The 22886-nt window shown below is 37.7% G+C and overlaps 1 protein-coding gene across 8 annotated transcripts in view; it reads right to left on the bottom strand.

The window, feature by feature from the left end:
* The window catches only part of RGS7 (regulator of G protein signaling 7), a 487100-nt gene that overhangs the window by 188743 nt on the left and 275471 nt on the right, over nt 1-22886 (bottom strand). For 5 of the 8 annotated variants that reach the window (XM_070768115.1, XM_070768112.1, XM_070768111.1 and 2 more), the window contains exon 3: nt 16944-17040. In XM_070768115.1, coding sequence (XP_070624216.1) covers nt 16944-17040 — 97 coding nt within the window. Of the gene's footprint in view, nt 1-5833; nt 5919-16943; nt 17041-22886 lie in introns of those variants that run through there. The other 3 variants (XM_070768116.1, XM_070768117.1, XM_070768114.1) reach the window with 3 other exon arrangements.

The raw sequence follows: 22886 nt of genomic DNA, 5'->3' as shown, positions 1-22886 counted from the left end.
GCCAGGAAAGGGGAGGATGGCTGAGACATTATCAAACACGACATTTACTGACTGGTGTAATCTAATATTTTCTTCGAGTTTGGGCTGCATCACCATTTTCCAAAACTATTTGAATTGTGAAACAAGCCAGATTGCTTGGCACTAAAGGGTGGTTTTGAGTGCAGTTATTTTGAATTATTTACTGATCTACTACATTCACCCCCCTCAACCATAAAAATCCATCTCTTGTTAAAAGGCCAGCTGACCAGAATAGTTAGGAGAAATATTCAATAACCTCTAGAGAAAGGGTAGGATAATTATTTTTAGTTTCTGGTATTTGATCATAAATGCTTTCATCCTGGAATGACTTCAGTGAGATCTGTACATGTGAAGGCTGCCAAAAGAGAGAAGGGGGGAAAAGTCAAATATTAAAAGAAACCTCCTTGCTCTCACCCAAAAGAGGAATATCCTTAAATTTTTAAAGCAAATGTTAACTCTATTTTTAACTCCCTGTTTGGGTTCTCTAAGGCTTAGTCTAACAAAGAGGTCAGGTAGCAACAAGCTTTAAAAACCAAATATTTCATACCTAGGCTTCATTAACCCTCTATTGAAATGTCTGATAAGGGGGACAAAGAGAGAACGCAGGTCTTCCACGGGCAATCCAGTCCTCTATCACATCAGTACCTTCCACAGATGGGCCCTGAAAGATTTCTAACATGAAATTTTTTCTGAGTAAGAATGATCACTAAAAAGCATATGATCTAAATAAAGACATATGGACACGGTAAACTGTCCTAAATTGAACTACCAAATTAGTTTGTCACCTTAAGATACCACTATTTGTGGGGTGAGAATGACCAAGTGGCCAGTGACTTTTCACATCAAGTTTATATCAAACTTTGCTTTCCAAGACCTCTGGGACAATGTTAAACACCCCAACATTCGAATCATAGGAGTCCCAGAAGAAGACGACAAAAAGAAAGACCATGAGAAAATACTTGAGGAGATAATAGAAAACTTTCCTAAAATGGGGAAGGAAATAATCACCCAAGTCCAAGAAACCCAGAGAGTTCCAAACAGGATAAACCCAAGGTGAAACACTCCAAGACACATATTAATCAAATTAACAAAGATCAAACACAAAGAACAAATATTAAAAGCAGCAAGGGAAAAACAACAAATAACACACAAGGGGATTCTCATAAGGATAACAGCTGATCTTTCAATAGAAACTCTTCAGGCCAGGAGGGAATGGCAGGACATACTTAAAGTGATGAAAGAAAATAACCTACAGCCCATATTACTGTACCCAGCAAGGATCTCATTCAAATATGAAGGAGAAATCAAAAGCTTTACAGACAAGCAAAAGCTGAGAGAATTCAGCACCACCAAACTAGCTCTCCAACAAATGCTAAATGATCTTCTCTAGACAGGAAACACAAAAAGGGGGTATAAACTCAAACCCCAAACAATAAAGTAAATGGCAACAGGATCATACTTATCAATAATTACCTTAAACGTAAATGGGTTGAATGCCCCAACCAAAAGACATAGACTGGTTGAATGGATACAAAAACAAGACCCCTATATACGTTGTCTACAAGAGACCCACCTCAAAACAGGGGACACATACAGACTGAAAGTGAAGGGCTGGAAAAACATATTCCATGCAAATAGAGACCAAAAGAAAGGAGTAGCAATACTCATATCAGATAAAATAGACTTTAAAACAAAGGCTGTGAAAAGAGACCAAGAAGGACACTACATAATGATCAAAGGATCAACCCAATAAGAAGATATAACAATTATAAATATATATGCACCCAACATAGAAGCACTGCAATATGTAAGACAAATGCTAACAAGTATGAAAGGGGAAATTAACAGTAACACAATAATATTGGGAGACTTTAATACCCCACTCACACCTAGGGATAGATCAACTGAACAGAAAATTAACAAGGAAACACAAACTTTAAATGATACAATAGATCAGTTAGACCTAATTGATATCTACAGGACATTTCACCCCAAAACAATGAATTTCACCTTTCTCAAGTGCACACGGAACCTTCTCCAGGATAGATCACATCCTGGGCCATAAATCTAGATTGGTAAATTCAAAAAAATTGAAATCATTCCAAGCATCTTTTCTGACCCCAATGTAGTAAGATTAGATCTCAATTACAGGAGAAAAACTATTTAAAAATCCAACATATGGAGGCTGAACAACACACTGCTGAATAACTAACAAATCACAGAAGAAATCAAAAAAGAAATCAAAATATGCATAGAAACGAATGAAAACACAACAACCCAAAACCTGTGGGACACTGTAAAAGCAGTGCTAAGGAGACGGTTCATAGCAATACAGGCATACCTCAAGAAACAAGAAAAAAGTCAAATAAATAACCTAACTCTACACCTAAAGCAACTAGAAAAGGAAGAAATGAAGAACCCCAGGGTAAGTAGAAGGAAAGAAATCTTAAAAATTAGGGCAGAAATAAATGCAAAAAAAAACCAAAAGAGACCAGAGCAAAAATCAACCAAGCCAAAAGCTGGTTCTTTGAGAGGATAAATAAAATTGACAAACCATTAGCCAGACTCATCAAGAAACAAAGGGAGAAAAATCAAATCAATAAAATTATAAATGAAAATGGAGAGATCACAACAGACAACACAGAAATACAAAGGATCATAAGAGACTATTATCAGCAATTATATGCCAATAAAATGGACAACTTGGAAGACATGGACAAATTCTTAGAAAAGTACAACTTTCCAAAACGGAACCAGGAAGAAATAGAAAATCTTAACAGACCCATCACAAGCACAGAAATTGAAACTGTAATCAGAAATCTTCCAGCAAACAAAAGCCCAGGTCCAGACGGCTTCACAGCTAAATTCTACCAAAAATTTAGAGAAGAGCTAACACCTATCCTACTCAAACTCTTCCAGAAAATTGCAGAGGAAGGTAAACTTCCAAACTCATTCTGAGGCCACCATCACCCTAATACCAAAACCTGACAAAGATGCCACAAAAAAAGAAAACTACAGGCCAATATCACTGATGAACATAGATGCTTTCCAAACATTTTAAATCATCAGTGTAACTCTAGTGATGGTGTCTTCTAGACTGGCTCTTATGATTCATCCATCACCAAACTCTGTTCCCAAACCATTTGAAATCTGCAATTTTCAGTTTCAACTTGCAATGGATTAACACTCAGAGCTATCCTCTTGTTATACTGAGCATAGCACAGTCTACCTGGAGGACCCCACAGGAAGGATCCATATCTATCATGATGGGTGGAAAAGATGATGCTACCTGATGCAAGTGTCATGTTTCTCAGACTGAGCCTCTTCTATTAACAGAATGTTCTTCATTTGCCTCCATATCCCTCTCCCTTTTAGTGATGAGCCTCCCCTTCCCCAGCCCTCACGATACCTTCCCCCCACAGACATGGACAATGCAGCACTCTGCAATAAACAGTGGGGAAATTTTTACTCAGTGAAGAACTCCAATGCTGCAAAAGAAAGAGTGTAGTTTCCAAAATCGTCATTTTGCTCTCATGGAAAATTTGATCTTGTGTAAATAATTTCTCAAATCTCCAGCTCACGCTGGAGAAATCACACTCTAAATTAATTCCACACCATAGGCTAAAGACAAAACTTACAGTCCAATCTCATAACTTTTCTGACTCTCCCTTGTCCAAACAAATGCTCTTCAGGCAATGTTCTCCTTTCTCAATAAAGTTCTGCATATAGTAAAAGGGATAAGTCATTTTGTACATGATTTCCACAAGAAATCATTTCAAAGAAGAAATTTTAAAAATAAACAAATACCCGAAATATCTCTTTGTAACAAAATGTGACAATGTGGAGTTAGGACAAAAAACTTACATCTACATGAAAAGTATAACTGTTTCCCTGGAAAAAGATCTGAGTGGTTATGCAAATTACACAAGTTAGTAGAAATCTGATCCCCAAAATAAATGAAAGAGACAAAATGGCTAACTGGGACACAAGACCATTCTGTGGTGACCAATAATAAGAACAAATGTGAAAATTATGTAATGTGACAGTCTCGGTATTTGGAAAAAAGTGATGGGCATAGAGCTATGGAATTTTGGGTGTGCCCCCGTTCTGGGAATATTCGTGGGATGTTCCTGTGTTTGCTGCTCAGAGTCAGTGGAAAGGAAGGAAGTGAAAGGGGACCAGTGTGTTTGTTGCAATGGTAGGTCCCCAGGGAAATTTACATAAGCATGGTCCCTTCTTTAACCCTCTAGCTATTGTTCTATTTGTTTTTGCTCTGTTTTGTTCTATTTCTTTCCACTATACTGTTCTCAGCATGTGTTTTCTTCTCCTTCACTGACTATCGTTGTTGTTTAGTCACTAAGTCATGTCCAATTCTTTGCAAACCCATGAACTGCAGAACACCAGGCTCCTCTGTTCTCCACTATCTCCTGGAGTTTGCTCTAAATGTATGTCCATTGAGTTGGTGATGCTATCTAACCATCTCATCCTCTCTCGCCCCTTCTCCTTTTGCCTTCAGTCTTTCCCAACATCAGGGTCTTTAGAATGAGTCAGCTCTTTGCATCAGGTGGCCAAAGTATTGGAGCTTCAGCAACAGTCCTTCCAGTGAATATTCAGGGTTGATTTCCTTTAGAATTGACTGGTTTGATCTCCTGGCAGTCCAAGGGACTCTCAAGAATCTTCTCTAGCACCACAAATCAAAAGCATCAGTTCTTCAGCACTCAGCCTTCTTTATGATCCAACTCTCACACCCATACATGACTACTGGAAAAACCATAACTGTGACTACACAGACCTTTGTTGGCAAGGTGATGTCTCTGCTTTTTAATACACTGCCTAGTTTTGTCAGCTTTCCTTCCAAGGAGCAGGTATCTTTTATTTCATGGTTATAGTCACCATCTACAGTGCATATCTCCTAAATAAACATGGCACTTTTTCATTGGATAAAATATCTAGATACTATGGTGAATGGATGGATGTTTGTAAAGTAATCAAGTCTCAAAAAACCAAAAATGCCTTTGATTACTACCCATGTTACCTTACCTTGACATAGGTCTCTTAATGGACTGATTTTTTTTTTTTTTTGGTAAAAGAAAAAGAAGCATTTCCAAGCTGATTGCAGAATGAAACAGGAAGCATTCAAGTTATTTTATGGGATCAGAGTATGAGACATTATATATATATATATATATATATATATATATGTTTCATAAATGTTTTACATATATATAAATGTTTTATATATATATATAATGATATACATAATACGTATTATCATATACAATGATATGTACTATCTATATAATGATATGTATTATCATAATTTGTATACATATGTACACACACACACTAGATTAACATCAGCTCTATAGTTTACCTAACACATATCCACTATTTTCCTATGAATAACTTCCTGGCAAGCAGTTTCTCATACAACTAACCAGCTGTGAGGCCATTTTGCTGTAAAAGATAAGATAGTTGACTGTTACATCATACTAGAAAATAGTAACATATCAGTTCTTGCAAATCCTTTGGTGATCTAATCTAGCCATATTCTGTTAAAGTTTTCAACGTTTTCAAGAAACTTATATGCATCAGGAATCATGTAACCAATTCCAGGGGGTAGAGGAGCAGCAGGAGGATAGGAGGAGCTTGATTTTATTCTTCTTTTGCTAACAATTTCTAATATTATGTCATAACTTTGGGAAAGACAGCAAGAGAGAACAAGCCATGGAAACGAAATTAGGTCAAGAATCGATCATTAGTGTTCTCAAAAACTGTTGGGAATCTCTAGCCACCTCTTACAAAATGTGCTTACCTTGGAGAACTTCTGATTCTGACACATGGGAGGGATCACCAAAGGATTTGCAAAGCTGATGGTGTATCATTTTCTACTGCAATCCAGACAAAATATTCATCAGTTATTTTTTTCTTTTATAGCAAAATGCCTTTATAGCCAGTTAGCTTGCTATCAAACTATTTGCAGCAAAGGTGTTGATGATGAAAATACCTAGGACCTTATTAATAGCATTACCTTGGACGAGTTATTTAGTTTCTCTGAAGTTTCTTTTACTTATTTTTGTAAGGACAACGATATATAAACAAATACATCCAAAAAGTAAATATTTACTGAATATCAAGCATATTGTGAGTGCCAGGAGTTCCTATATAGCAGTTATGACCAGAACATACATATTCTTAAATGCACTGGAGCTAGAGCTATCACTTAACACATGATATTCTCCTTTGCAACATGAAAAATAGGACTGAAATCTAGGTCTCCAGAATATATATAAAAAAGTACATACACAAGATAATATATACCAACACATATATACTCTTTCCACTATTCTACGCAGATGTTGAAGAATATTTACATTTAAATATGGGAATGTCTGATATTCTAAACATTCGCTTTAAACCAAATAATAAAATTTAAATCGAGGGTGCTTTGGGTTCTGGAATTTATCCTGAGTCTCCATCCTGAAACCTTTCTAAGCTAGTAGATGATAGCAATGCAGAGTTGTCAGCTTTCTAGTGTTCTCTGCTGAAATAAAAGGATCATACAGTGCTGGATGCCAACACAGCAAATAATTATACTGAGTGCTCTTTCCACCACCACTGAATCAAAAAGTGAAATTTACTGTGGATGTACCCAAATGCCTGGGATATCAGCTGTCCTGTGAAAAGTCATTACACTTGCTGAGTATCTACTATGTGCCAGATACTGGATGTACAGAAGATACAAATTGAAATGAGAAGTTATTCTTGTTCTCCAGGTGCTTACAGCCATGAGTAAGAATCACAGCACATGCTCACTGAGGACAAAATGTGAGATAAAATAAATTCCATGAAGAAGAACACAGTGCTACACTGGTCAGAATGGCCATCATCAAAAAGTCTACAAACAATAAATGCTGGAGAGGGTGGTGGAGAAAAGGGAACCCTCTTGCACTGTTGGTGGGAATGAAAATCAATAGTGCCACTATGGAATATGGTATGGAGACTCCTTACAAAACTAGGAATAAAACTACCATATGACCCAGCAATCCCCCTCCTAGGCATATACCCTGAGAAAACCAAAATTGAAAAAAGACACATGTACCCCAGTGTTCACTGTTTACAATAGCTAGAACATGGAAGCAACCTAGATGGCCATTGACAGATGAATGGATAAAGTTGTGGTACATATATACAAAGGAATATTATTCAGCCATAAAAAGGAAAGTATCTGAGTCAGTCAGTTCTAATGAGGTGGATGAACCTAGAGCCTATTATACAGAATGAAGTAAGTCAGAAAGAGAAAGATAAATACTGTATACTAGTGCATACATATGGAATCTAGAAAGATGGTACCAAAGAATTTATTCACAGGACAGCAATGGAGAAGCACACATAGAGAACAGACTTATGGACATAGGGAGAGAGGAGGAGAGGGTGAGATGTATGGAGACAGAAACATGGAAACTTACATTACCATATGTAAAATAGATAGCCAATGGAAATTTGCTGTATGTTGCAGGGAACTCAAACAGGGGCTCTGTATCAACCTAGAGGAGTGGGATGGGGCAGGAGATAGGAGGGAGTTTCAAAAGGGAGAGGACATATGTATACCTATGGCTGATTCATGTTCAGGTTTGAAAGAAAACAACACAATTCTGTAAAGCAATTATTACTCAATTAAAAAATCAGTACATTTTTTTTAAAAGGCACAGTGGTAGAAAAACCCAAAGAAAGGAATGATTAATACAGGCTGGCTTGGGGATGCAGATAGGGCAGGATGGGGATAAGGACAGAATAATTCTCTACCTTAGAATTTCTAGGATGTGAAAAATGGAAGCCCTTCAAAGTATGTTGAGAGAGAGACAGAAATGAAGAGAAAGCTAGATGGCATCAGGATAAAAAGGCAGAGCAAAATGGTGTACCTCAATTATAGTGATTCATCATTTCAGAAAACATATCCAGACCAGCAATTCAGTCATCAAGATTTATTCATTCTTGGAGATAATTAAGGCTTTAGTGTCATCCCAACTAAGTGTCTGTCTCTATAGTCAATTTTGATCTCCTCCCAAAAGAAAGCAATGCTATTGCATTAATTAAAAGAAGTAAAGCTCCACATTGGTAGGCTTTTCTTTAGCAATCATTTCTAGGATTTTAGAAAATAACTCACCAATGAACAAAATTAAGGTTTTCAGGTCTGTTGCTTTAAAGAAAGGTCAACATTTGTGAAAATTTTCACAGAGTAGGTAAATACAAATTGAAAATTTAACATACCCACATCAGTTAAATCTCCCTAAACAAATTTGGAAGGTTGCCTCTGATTTTCACTACACTATTGTTTCACTAAGAGTACAGATGGCACAATTAACTGGGTATTGACATGATGATAATGGGAAAAAAATTAGCTAAGAAAGCCAAAATGTGATTTATTTAAGGAAAAAATCAATATCCATATGTAATGATCTTAAGTTCCAATGATACTATATGAAAGAGCCATTAACATCCATTCATCTTCCTAGGAGATTTCAATTTCATATGCTTAGTTACTTGTGAGAAATAAAAGATAGGATACATTACACAGTATTAAAATCTATAAGCTACACCTTGAGAATGTGGGGAATCATCACCAATTAATGAAGGCATTCAAAAAATACCTTTTAAGGATGTACTAAAAAAACCTTGTGCTACATGCTACAGTCTCCAACACAGGTACTTAACTCATGGTCTTGCAACACATGAACTCTCTAGGAGGGCAGAGAATGTCTAATCTGGGCCTAATCCAGGCTTCTGAAAGTGGTAATAAAAGTAATAATACTATTGGTATTAACTACAATAATTTTCCACTTAGTGCTCATTTCCTGTGTATCACACACAGAAATATTGAATTTCCCAGTAACAATCAACATAAAAAAATAAGGATAAAACCCAAGTATGCCATTTTTTTCAGGTTCATATTTAGCTTATTTATAAAAGCAGAATATTATAAGCATGATTCATGCCAAAATATTTTACAACTGTTTTGAAAAGCAATCTATTTCTCTCTGAGTTTCTGCAGAACCCATGCTAGCCATTCCAATGATAGATGAAAAATATTTCACAGTAAGATGTCAGTTTCAGAAAAGTTATCTTAGACTCTTAGAAGTATCTTAGAATTACCTAGACAGTCTCTATGAAAAATATTCCACATTATTTATTTTTATTGTCTTTAAGTTGATTCCAAATGTAGACAGGTTTAAGCCATAAGGCACCTTGAAAGCTTTCTCAAAAACTTTTAGGTGTAAAATATACACTAACTAAACTCGCATTCAGCCACTTCATATCATCAAGCTTTCTCCTTTTTCTTCTTACCCATGCAGCTACCCACAAGATAACTCTAAGGCTACACAGATCATTTCTCCCTGATAACTAATAAATATTCATACAAGCCTTGGAAGAAGAAAATATAAGAGGCAGGACATATTCAAATTATTTCATTTAAAAGCAATTTAAGTTTTGGAGAAGGAAATGGCAACCCACTCCAGTACTCTTGCCTGGAAAATCCCATGGACGGAGGAGCCTGGTAGGATACAGTCTATGGGGTCACAAAGAGTCAGACATGACTGAGCGACTTCACTTTCTTTCTTTCTTTCTTTTATTTTTAAGCTCATACTTACTACTCAGTTTTATATATATGCCTAAAAACAACAGATCACAGAGAACTGTATACTTTATTAGAGGGCCAAAATAATAATGAAATATGGAAAATGATTCCTTATCCAGTAATACGAAATATAATAGTTCCTCTTTCTATCTAATTGGAGTAGCTCAACATATCACTGGTGAGGGCTTCCTTTGTTATCAAATTTGCTGAAAGTAAGAATAGAACAGAGAGGGGAAAAAATGGACTGAATGGATTCTAGAGAATTAAAGGTGCTTTTCTGAGCCTAAAACTTGAGGCTAATAGAATACTATTCAGCCTTAAAAATAGAAGGAAATCCTGCCTTTTAGACAACATGGGTGAATCTGTAGGACATTACACTAAGTGAAATAAGCCAGACACAGAAGGACAAATACTGTATGACACCATATAATGAGAAATATAAAACAGTCAAGCTCTATAAAAGCAGACAGTAGAATAGTGGTTCCCAAGGACTGGTAGATGGGGAAGTGGGAATATAATAGTCAAAGGGTACAACTTTTTTATAACTACTTTATTGAGGTTTGATTAACATAAAAACCTATACATATTTAATATATTCAACTTGATGGATTTGGAGGTAAGTATAATAGGAGAAGGCAATGGCAACCCACTCCAGTACTCTTGCCTGGAAAATCCCATGGATGGAGGAGCCTGGTAGGCTGAAGTCAATGGGGTCGCTAAGAGTCGGACACGACTGAGCGACTTCACTTTCACTTTTCATTCACTTTCACTTTTCACCTTCATGCATTGGAGAAGGAAATGGCAACCCACTCCAGTGTTCTTGCCTGGAGAATTCCAGGGACGGGGGAGCCTGGTGAGCTGCCGTCTATGGGGTTGCACAGAGTTGGACACGACTGAAGCGACTTAGCAGCAGCAGCAGCATAATAGGTGAAATCATCACCACTATCCATGTCGTAAACATATCCATCACCCCTTAAAATTTCCTCCTGTCTTAATTAATTAATGTTGGGTAAGAATATTTAACATAAGAGCTACCATTTTAGCAAGTTTTAAAATACGCAATGCAAGCCTGCTCAGTTGCTCAGTTGTGTCCAACTCTTTGCAACCCCATGGACTGTAGATCACCAGGTTCTTCTGCAAGGATACTGGAGTGGGTTGCCATTTCCTTCTCCAGGGAAAATATGCAATACAATATTGTTAACTTGAGGCACTATGCTGTACAGGACATCTCTATAACTTTAAATTTTTTCATCTGAATTTTAAAAGTGATCATATACCCTGAGAAACTGTAACTCAAAAAAATACATGTACCCCAATGATTTCAACACTGTTTACAACAGTCAGGACATTGAAGCAACCTAAATGTCCATCAACAGATGAATAGATAAAGATGTCATACGTATATGCAATGGAATATTATTCAGCCATAAAAAAGGAAAATTGGGTCAATTTTAGAAATGTAGATGGACCTAGAGTCTGATATACAGAGTGAAGTAAGTCAGAGAAAAACAAATATCGTGTATTAATGCATATATGTGGAATCTGGAGAAATGGTACAGATGAACCACTTTGCGGGACAAGAATAGAGATGCAGATGTAAAAAACAGATTTGTGGACATGATGGGGGTGGTGGTGGGATGAATTGGGAAATTAGAATTAACATATACACACTACCACATGTAAAACAGATATCCAGTGGAAACCTGCTGTGTAGTGCAGGAAGCTCAGCTCGGGCTTCTGTGCTGACTTAGATGGGTAGGGGTGAAGGAGGGGATACATGTACACACACAGCTGATTCACTTCTTTGTATAGCAGAAATTAACATAAACTATAAAGCAACTATGTGCATGTGTGCAGTTGTGTCTGACTCTTTGGCAACCCCATGAACTACAGCCTTTCAGGCTCCTCTGTCCTTGAGATTTCCCAGAAAAGAATACTGGATACACCAATAAAAAAAAAGAGTGGCAAACTCAGATGAAGAATGGAATTAAGTTGGAAAAGACGAACAACAAAAAGAGGCAACTCCTTAAGTATCAATGGGCTCATAATGGAGAACCTCCTCAAGCTATTAAGACAAAACACAGAAACATATGAAATGCAGAAATGGTGGCTGAGAACTCCTAATTTATTTCTGTCCACTTTCTTTCCTACATACAGTCCTTGCTGATTTGGAATAGGCACCTATTCCAAGTTCAGTAAATTCAGTCTTCAAACTCATTAAATAATTTAATAAGGGTGTTTTTATTTGTTAGCTACCAACAGATGCTTCCCTGGTAGCTCAGCTAATAAAGAAGCCACCTGCAGTGCAGGAGACCCTGGTTCAATTCCTGGGTCGGGAAGATCCACTGGAGAAGAGATAGGCTACCCACTCCAGTATTCTTGGGCTCCCCTGGTGGCTCAGCTGGTAAAGAATCTGCCTACAATGCGGGGGACCTGGGTTCGATTCCTGGGTTGGGAAGATCCCCTGGAGAAAGGAAAGGCTACCCACTCCAGTGTTCTGGCCTAGAGAATTCCATGGACTGTATACTCTATGGGGTCAAAAGAGTTGGACATGACTGAGCAACTTTCACTTCACTTCACCAACAGGCTCAGATGGTAAAGAATCTGCCTGCGATGTAGGAGACCCAGATTCGACCCCTGGGTCAGGAAGATCCCCTGGAGAAGGGTATGGCAACCCACTCCAGTATTTTTGCCTGAAGAATTCCATGGAGGAGACTGGTGGGTTTTAATCCATGGGGTTGCAAAGAATCAGACACGACTGAGTAACTAATACTTTCACTTTTCACTCTCAACAGGAAATCCTACAGAATTATTTCATCTCAGTGGGCTGTTTCACAAGGGTGGCCCAATTCAAGTTTAATGAAAACCTACACCATTTCCTGCTATGACTTATCAGGAAATTCAGTAATTTCCCAGTCAATCCGTTGAAGAAAATTAAACTCATCCAGTGGGTAAAGGCTTATTTTACCATGATCTGGAATAAGTGAAATACTGAATGTCCAGCATATGAGAACATTCAAATGTCTACTACTGATTTCACCCCTTGAACTTGAGGGGGTCCAGTCATGTAACACCAGTGGAACTACCTAACCTAAGAAACTGAGAAGGCAATTCTGGAGAAAAACAATGCTGTGAAGGGACACTGTCCTACCCAAAGACATCTATCCCATAGCTCAAGAGGTCAGAGTGGAGTGTTCTTCCAAATATTTTTCTTCTGATGTTGGGACCATGGAAACCAGGAGGCTAAAATTAACAACTCCAAAACCAAAATAGAGAAGTCTTGGATGTTTAGCTGGAGGAAAGCATTTATCAAGAGGTAGGGAAAAACAAACAAAAAATCTCCGAAGTCCATCTGTATAACAGCCATGATTCTGAGTTTGGCTCTCAGACGCTGTGAGAAGATGAAATTGCATCATCGTGTTCAAAATACAGCTGTTTTCACCTGAAGCAGATGTGAGCCTTATTAGTCACCATGACATATTATTATGCATGGGTATTGCCTAGTAGAGTCAGGTAACTCCACTTAACTGTTAACATCCCTCAGTCTTAGAGGTTGAGGAGGCTCCTGGCTTGGAACAAACAAAATAGAAGGAACTAGATTTTCTTTCAAATCCCTCCTGCAAGCGAAATAAATCAAAACAAAACCAAAACAACAAAGAACCAATAGGCAAACTGGGGTGGGCTTGACTGAGGACAGATTTCAGAAAAAAACAGCAGGGCCCTCGAAGGGAAATAGAAAGCTCTGCACAAACAGGTTGGCCACTGCACCCAGTAAAAAACAAGTGCTGGCCTGGAACCCGGTCTGGCAGCACCTCTTCAGTTCATTTCAGTCACTCAGTCGTGTCCAATTCTTTGCAACCCCACAGGCTGCAGCACGCCAGGCCTCCCTGTCCATCATCAACTCCCAGAGTTTACTCAAACTCATGTCCATTGAGTTGGTGACGCCATCCAACCATCTCATCCTCTGTTGTCCCCTTCTCTACCTGCCTTCAACCTTTCCAAGCATCAGGATCATTTTCCAATGAGTCTCAGCAGATGGCCAAAGTATTGGAGTTTCAGCTTCAGTCAGTCTTTCCAATGAATATTCAGGACTGACTTCCTTTAGGATGGACTGGTTGGACCTCCTTGCAGTCCAAAGGACTCTCAAGAGTCTCCTCCAACACCACAGTTCAAAAGCATCAATTTTTTGGCACTTAGCTTTCTTTATAGTCCAACTCTCACATCCATACATGACTACTAGATATACTTCTTACACTTTAGTTAAAACTCTTATTCTGATTCAGTAGGTCTGGAGAGGGCCCAGATGCTATATTTCTAATAAATTCCCATGTGATGCTGATACTACTGGTTCATGGACCGTGCTTGGTTCATCAAGGCTTTAGGGACCATAAATGGGTAAACTTAAGGAAATAGCTTAACAATATTTGAGACAGTTTTTCCCTTGTAGAACGGTCCATACAAAATAGACTCCTTCCCTCAACAATCACACTACCCTCCTCTCATACATTACATCACTCATCACAGTTGGTTTCTGATTGACATAAGGGCCTAAAGTTAGTAGATTCCTTGTTTCATTAGCAACTCTGCAGTAAATGATGAAGGCGACGCAAAAAGAGGCAGGAGAGCAGGCAGTGGGTAGCAAGTCAGGCCACAAAAGAACACAGGAATTAATTCCAAATCACCATAAGAAATAGAAGAAGAGGAAAATTACTAAAAATAGCCAAAAACTGCTAATAAAGTAGAGAGGATTCTACTTTAATGGTAGAGACCATTATAATTTGGGGACGTCAATACAAAGAGGTCGGTAAAATACTAGACGTACAAATTAAACCTACAGCAGAGCTTCTAGTTGAACCTATGAAGCAAAAAGCTCCTAAATGTTTCTAGGAAACACAGAATGATAATTAGAAACTAATTATACTAATATGAACAATGTCATTGAATATTCTCTTTATTTCACAATGAACATTGTTGGTGTATATTAATGAACCTTAATATCAGGCACTTCACGGCCCAATTTCATTCTTGCTTTTTAATTAAAGATTTAATATTGTCAATCCAGAGTTCTAATATGATATTATACTGGAATTGTATGAGGTATTGTTACTTGAAGAACTCGACTAAAATTTTAAATTTGCCATTATAGCAGATAACGCGAACCTGAAGGTCAGCTTAAACTGATTGGCAATCCTTTCACATTCAGCCATTTTTGCACATGTATATTGTCATAAAAACTCCTGAACTGAAATGCCTTTGGAGGGGCTGCACACTATCTTTTAAATAAGTTTTACTTACGTTTATTTATTGTTGGCTGCAGTGGGCCTTCGTTACTGCATGTGCTTTCCCTAGTTGGGGCGAGTGGGGGCTACTCGCTAGTTGTGGTGCTCAGGCTTCTCACTGTTCTCCATTTGTAGTCTCTTGTAAAGCATGGGCTCTAGGTTACACTGGCTTCAGCAGTTGCAGTTCCCAGGCTCTAGAGCACAGGCTCAATCGTTGTGGTGTATGGGCTTAGTTGCTCCACAGCATGTGGAATCTTCTTGCATCAAAGAGCAAGCCCATGTTTTCTGCATTGGCAGGTGAATTCTTTACCACTGAGCCACCAGGGGAGCTGGCTACGCACTACTGAATCGACCACAATCCCAGTTCAGATGGGAAACTTAGTGGACTTTTGTGCCTGGATTCTGAATGCATTTCAGTTTACAGCCCTTGTATTGAAGTATCTTAAGGAGATATGTTCTCTTTTACAATGGTTGACAAAATAACAAGTAGTTTTCACATTTTGTGTTTAAAGGTAAAGCTAACTCTCTGAGTTACTGATGGCAAGGAGTTTAATATTTACTTGAGGATATAGGACATATTAAAGGAGGGCATGGCAACTCACTCCAGTATTCTTGTCTGGTGAATCCCATGGATAGAGGAGCTTGACAGTCCACAGGGTCACAAAGAGTTGGACACATCTGAAGTGACTTAGCACACACACACGCATAGGGCATACAGAAAATAACTATAAGCCAAGGTGAGGTATAATAATAGAGGCAAAACAATAACAAAACATGTTTTGAGAGAACAGAGAAAAAGGTTCAGAATAGTTTTCTCCAAAGAGCTTTCTGAGATAACCATTGAAGAATGGACAGTATTTAATGGTCTGAATGACCTAGAAGTCTGGAAGTGGGCGAGTGATGAAGGAAGTCCCAGATGTGGAAAAATATAAGGCATCACCAAGGAAGAACAAGAAACTAGAACAAAGTGGGCTTAAAAGACAGTAACAGGAAAAAAGAGAATACATTTCATTAGAGCAAAATATCATTTTATTTCAGCCTTCATCTGCTCCATTGCGTTCTCTCTTTCATCTGAGAGCAATGCAGTTATGAAACACCAACATCTGGGCCTGCCTACTTGTTTTCTGGTCCTAATTATTAGCATAGTCCCAAGGCTGAATTCTTCCAATCTCTGGTCTTCTTTTGATCCTTGTTCACAAGGATGCATAGTACAACTCTTGCTGATGACTCTCATCAAGCACCCTGCCCCCGCCACATGCTCAGCACCAGCCTCCTTACTATGCTTAATCACTGCTAAGGCTTTGGTCTTTCTGATTTTGTTCTCTTCTCTAACCTGTGCAAGCCAAGGCCAGAGCACCCCCGAGTCCCCTGAGCTTGGCCGTTCACTGTCTCCTGGAGCCAGAGCACATATTTCTAAGCACTTTCATCATAACATTCTCAGCAAACATTGTACATGTCTCCATATTTCCCACTGTATCAGAATTAAACTCTTTGGTTGGCTTTCAAAGACCCTCATTATTTGACCCAACTCTAGCCGTTCCCGTCTATCCACCCCGTTCTCAGCAGTTTGGTCCCTCCAAGTTCTACACGCAGAGTTGGTTGCAGTAGTAGTCTTAAGCCTGATAAAATTCTTCATTTTTCAAACTCAGCTTATCACTACTCTTCAGGAACCCTTTCTTGACTCCTCATTGATTTCAGTCACCCTCCTAACTTCTGTATATAATCTACATCATGCTGGCTCATACATTTTAATTTTAATATTACTTTCTATTATTTCACATTTATTACATTTTTGCAATTAAATTTTGGTAAGATTATGGTTTTTTTGCAGTTTTGACTTGTTTTACTGTCAAGTATCCAACATAATGTTGATCATGTCATGAGTTTTTATAAATAATTATTGAATAAGGAGTTAGAAAGAGCTTCAATAAGTAAATGGCTAGAACAGATTTTAAATAGTTTTGTGAAAAGTGCTGGAGGAAATAGTGTTACACTGAATGCAGACTTACCAGAGAAGACACTAGGTATCTTGGAGAGGAAACTTTTGACAGTACGAATAGGAATTCCGTTTTTTTCATCTTGCATGCGTGCTATGACGTCTTCCATCTAAATAAAAATAATAAAATAATTAGAGCATTTAATTTTTTTAATTTTATTTTATTTTTAAACTTTACAATATTGTATTAGTTTTGCCAAATACCGAAATGAATCCGCCACAGGTATACCCGCGTTCCCCATCCTGAACCCTCCTCCCTCCTCCCTCCCCTACCCTCCCTCTGGGTAGTCCCAGTGCACCAGCCCCAAGCATCCAGTACCGTGCATCAAACCTGGACTGGCGACTCGTTTCATACATGATATTATACATGTTTCAATGCTATTCTCCCAAATCTCCCCACCCTCTCCCTCTCCCACAGAGTCCATAAGACTGATCTATACATCGGTGTCTCTTTTGCTGTCTCGTACACAGGGTTATTGTTACCATCTTTCTAAATTCCATATATATGCGTTAGTATACTGTATTGGTGTTTTTCTTTCTGGCTTACTTCACTCTGTATAATAGGTTCCAGTTTCATCCATCTCATTAGAACAGATTCAAATGTATTCTTTTTAATGGCTGAGTAATACCACAGCTTTCTTATCCATTCATCTGCTGATGGGCATCTAGGTTGCTTCCATGTTCTGGCTATTATAAACAGTGCTGTGATGAACATTGGGGTACACGTGTCTCTTTCCCTTCTGGTTTCCTCAGTGTGTATGCCCAGCAGTGGGATTGCTGGGCAGAGGAAGGTAAACTTCCAAACTCATTCTATGAGGCCACCATCACCCTAATACCAAAACCTGACAAAGATCCCACAAAAAAAGAAAACTACAGGCCAATATCACTGATGAACATAGATGCAAAAATCCTTAACAAAATTCTAGCAATCAGAATCCAACAATACATTAAAAAGATCATACACCATGACCAAGTGGGCTTTATCCCAGGGATGCAAGGATTCTTCAATATCCACAAATCAATCAATGTAATACACCACATTAACAAATTGAAAAACAAAAACCATATGATTATCTCAATAGATGCAGAGAAAGCCTTTGACAAAATTCAACATCCATTTATGATAAGAACTCTTCAGAAAGCAGGAATAGAAGGAACATACCTCAACATAATAAAAGCTATATATGACAAACCCACAGCAAACATTATCCTCAATGGTGAAAAATTGAAAGCATTTCCTCTAAAGTCAGGAACAAGACAAGGGTGCCCACTTTCACCATTACTAATTAAAGCATTTTAAAAGTTGAACTTTTTGAGAAAAAAAATAGTTCTCATAAGAATTTTGTATATCTGTTTTGCTTAGCTAAGAATAATGCCATGTTTTTGTCTTTCTACACTTTATCATATAAATATTTTCAGTTTGGTTAAAAGGTGATTGATAAAACAGAAAGGTGGCTATTTTTGAGTCCACTAAGCTTAAGAATAATTTTGTGCTTAGAATATTACCTCTCTCCTGTTTTCATATTCTTTGGTTATAAATGATAGAAAATATTGTGATGATAAGATCCACATTTCATTAGTGCTAGCTCTTAAGCTCAGTACAAAAGAAAATAGAAGACTTAAAAGCATCAGCTTGGATTTCCTCTTCAAATAAGAGAGTTTCTATTATTTAATTTAATATTAACGCCTACAACCTGTGATCTGCCTAGAAATACAGGACTAATTGCCAGCAACTGTTGCTTCTCTTGTTCAGGCATTTACTAAAGTGAGATATGAAATGTACATGCACCAACACACATGTACACAATTAATAAAATAAATGTCACATGATAGCTTTTGCCTATTTACTACCTTCTAAGGTATGTATTTTTCTTTCAATTTGATTAGTACATTCTCTTCTGTTTCTGAAAATTTTTCAGTTTTAAAGGGCTTTGCTTTACCAAGTCTAATATGAAATTTAGTTATAAATAACATTCATTCAAATCACAGCTTCTGACTTTTGTATGTGCTTCTAAACCTATGGCACATATATATACACATACATACGTTGTATGAACACTATGAATCTCAAAATCTATTCATTTATGACCCTATAAATGGCTTAGTGGTAAAGAACCCATCTGCCAATGCAGGAGACACAGGAAATGCGGGTTCAATCTCTGGGTCAGGAAGATCCCCTGAAGAAGGAAATGGCAACTCACTCCAGTATTCTTGCCTAGGAAGTCCATGGACAGATGACTTAGCGACTAAACAACAACAAAATTACTGATGCTGGATTCTAGACCAGACTTACAGAAGGCACTATGGATGTGAAAATGAATATAATACACTTGCTGCCTTCAAAAAAATTCAGGCAATATTGAAAACAATGGCAAAATTTGAGTAAGGTTTCATTAATAGTGTAGTACCAATATCAATTTCCCATTTTTGAAAATTATGCTATAAATATATAAGATGCTGGAATTAGAGGAAACTGAGTAAAGGACATAGAACTTTCTGTACTATTTTTGCATCCCTTTCTGTGAATCTAAAATTACTCAAAATAAAACATTAAAAAAAGTTTTATTTTATATTGGAGTGTAGTAAATTAACAATGTTGTGATAGTTTAGGGTAAGTGGCAAAGGGATTCAGCCATACATATACATGTATCCATTCTCCCCCAAACTCCCCTCCCATCCAGGCTACCACATAACATTGAGAAGAGTTCCATGTGCTATACAGTAGGTCCTTCTTAGTTATCCATTTAAAATATAGCAGTATATATATGTCCATCCAAACTCCCTAAATATCCCTTCCCCCCATTCTTCCCCTCAATGTCGAATTGTTTTATCCATCAATTATCAACCAATACAACTTCAGAACAATATTCAATGAAGAAATCTTACTTGCCTGGGTAAGTATTTTCAGGTTTATTAACATGAGAAACTGAGATGTGGGAAGAATGGATATAAGATCTTATTATCATTTATGACTCTCTGAACAAGCTAAGTAAGTTCTCTAAGGCTTCATTTTCTCATGTATAAAATGCATATAATGATATTTATAATTACTCTTTCACAATATTTGTAGGATTGGGTTGGGGCAAAAGGGGTAATTTACTAAACAAGCTAGCATATACAAAGCACCATACATGGGCAGACAACAAATATTGGACTTCAGATGTCTATAAACACCCCTGATACTTAGCGATGTATATTTTCCACTCCTTATGTCCCTTTTCCATGTGAAAGCAGCACCATTAGCTGAATTCTCTTGCCTCTCTCTGTTCCCCAATTAACTCCACTCTGGGGATCTAGGCTGACTTAGGTAGAGGATTGGTAAAGAGAAATTGGCCTATTGGGCCCATCGCTTTCCTGTGGGGAAGCCCCTATCCAAATCTGCTGATTTAGAGAGGCCCACCCCAGTGGGTGACTAGTCAGTTAGGTACTAGGTTTTAGGATTAAGTCTCCCGTGTTCACAAATACTCTTCAATATAATAGCTTTGTCAGCAATCAAGGTGCTACTGTGATCTCTAACTGCTTTACTTTCTGGTTGTGAGTTTCAATGGGTTCTGAATTCAGATAGGAAAGGAAGTCTTTTTTCTAAGATCAGACCCCCCAAACACACCAACATATTCAATTCTTCACATGTAGTAAATATATTTCATCCAATTACAGAATCATGAAAAAGATCCACTTTTATAACTTTTATTTTGTTGTTGTTTGTCCTTCATTCATCTGACACAATGTTCAGAAGTGACAAATAAGCTGCTTTGCTTTACCTAATATCAGCCTGTAAACCTTTGTATGATTAGCTTACTAGTTTAAACCCGGCCACCTATGATGGACATGGAAACCTCTCTGACTCTCACTTTAATCAATTCAGCTCCCCAGCATGTGACAATCATCACCTCTGGTCTTGGGTGTGGAATTAAGGTCTGCTTCTCAGTCTGTTGAATTTCAAAGGACCAAGGTTATGAATGTGGGAATTAAGAGTAACCTATGTGGTTGTATTTTAAAATCTTCCATTTTTTGAGCCATAATTTCCACAGGAGGAAAAAGTTTAAAAATCCATGTAAAAACAGGATTTGTATTCCAGATTGAAAATGTGATGACCAAAATGAATTCATCTGTTTTTATCTTAATTCAGATATGATCTATGCATGAACTTTATCATGAAATAGAAAGAGCAAACAAAGATAAATTCAATCTAGTTTTTAAAAGCTAAGATCAGTCACAAAGGCCACATATAATAAAAAATCATTCTAAACTCATTTAAGCATTCACTCAGAGTCTATTTTTAAAATAAGCAGGTTTTAACATGCTTGATCACCAGCATTCTCATTATAAGATTAGAAAATAAGAGCAGACAAACTAAAGAGCAAGCTAGATAGGAAGAGACTAAAAAAGTAACTTTAATAAATGATAAAATCCTTTGAGATGATTTAATTTAAGGCCTCAGATGTCATACCTTTAATTTAACTTAATACCTTTAATTTAAAGACTCAGATGTCCTACCTTTCAAATAAGACATGTATATATGCATCTATATATCTACCTATCTATCTGTATTTCCCAAAGAAAGGCAATGCCAAAGAATGTTCCAACTACCAAGCAATTGCACTCATCTCATGCTCTAGCAAAGTAATGCTCAAAATTCTCCAAGCCAGGCTTCAACAGTATGTGAACCAAGAACTTACAGATGCTCAAGCTGAATTTAGAAAAGGCAGAGGAACCAGAGATCAAATTTCAAACATCTGTTGGATCATATAAAAAACAAGAGAATTTCAGAAAAACATCTACTTCTGCTGTATTGACTATGCCAAAGCCTTTGACTGTGTGGATCACAACAAAGTGTGGAAAATTCAAGAGATGGAAATACCAGACCACCTTATCTGCCTCCTGAGAAATCCGTATGCAGGTCAAGAAGCAACAGTTAGAACTGGACATGGAACAATGGACTGGCTCCAAATTGGGAAAAGAGTATGTCAAGGCTGTATATTGTCACCCTGTTTATTTATCTTATATGCAGAGTACATCATATGAAATACTGGGCTAGATGAAAGACAAGCTGGAATCAATATTGCTAGGAGAAATATCAATAACCTCAGATATGCAGATGACACCACCCTTATGGCAAAAAGCGAAGAAGAACTAAAGAGTCTCTTGATGGAAGTGAAAGAGGAGAGTGAAAAAGCTGGCTTAAAACTCAACATTCAAAAAACAAAGATCATAGCATCCCATCTCATCACTTCTTGGCAAACAGATGGGGAAACAATGGAAACAGTAACAGACTTTATATTCAGGGACTCCAAAATCACTGCAGATGGTGACTGCAGCCACAAAATTAAAAGATGCTTGCTCTTTGAAAGAAAAGCTATGACAAACCTAGATAGCATATTTAAAAAGCAGAGACATTGCCTTCTCCGACCAACAAAGTTACATATTGTCAAAGCTGTGGTTTTTCCAGTAGTCATGTATGGATATGAGAGTTGGACCATAAAGAAAGCTGAGCACCCAAGAATCGATACTTTTGAACTGTGGTGTTGGAGAAGACTTTTGAGAGTCCCTTGGACTGAAAGGAGATTGAACCAGTCAATCCTACAGGAAATCAGTCCTGAATATTCATTGGGAGGACTGATGCTGAAGCTGAAGCTACAATACTCTGGCCACCTGATGCAAAGAAACGACTCATTGGCAAAGACCCTGATGCTGGGAAAGATTGAAGGCAGGAGGAGAAGGGGACGACAGAGAATGAGATGGTTGGATGGCATCACTGACTCAATGGACATGAGTTTGAGCAGGTGCCAGGAGTTGGTGATAGACAGGGAAGCCAAATGTACTGTTGTCCATGGGGTCACAAAGAGTTGAACATGACTGACCTGCCTCTTGAGAAATCTGTATTCAGGTCAAGAAGCAACAGTTAGAACTAGACATGGAACAACAGACTGGTTCCAAATAGGAAAAGGAGTACGTC

Source organism: Bos indicus, chromosome 16 (genome assembly GCF_029378745.1).
Source record: "Bos indicus isolate NIAB-ARS_2022 breed Sahiwal x Tharparkar chromosome 16, NIAB-ARS_B.indTharparkar_mat_pri_1.0, whole genome shotgun sequence".
Lineage (NCBI taxonomy): Eukaryota > Metazoa > Chordata > Mammalia > Artiodactyla > Bovidae > Bos > Bos indicus.
The sequence above is the reverse complement of the archived record's forward strand: the minus strand, read 5'-3'. Positions and strand labels throughout refer to the sequence as shown.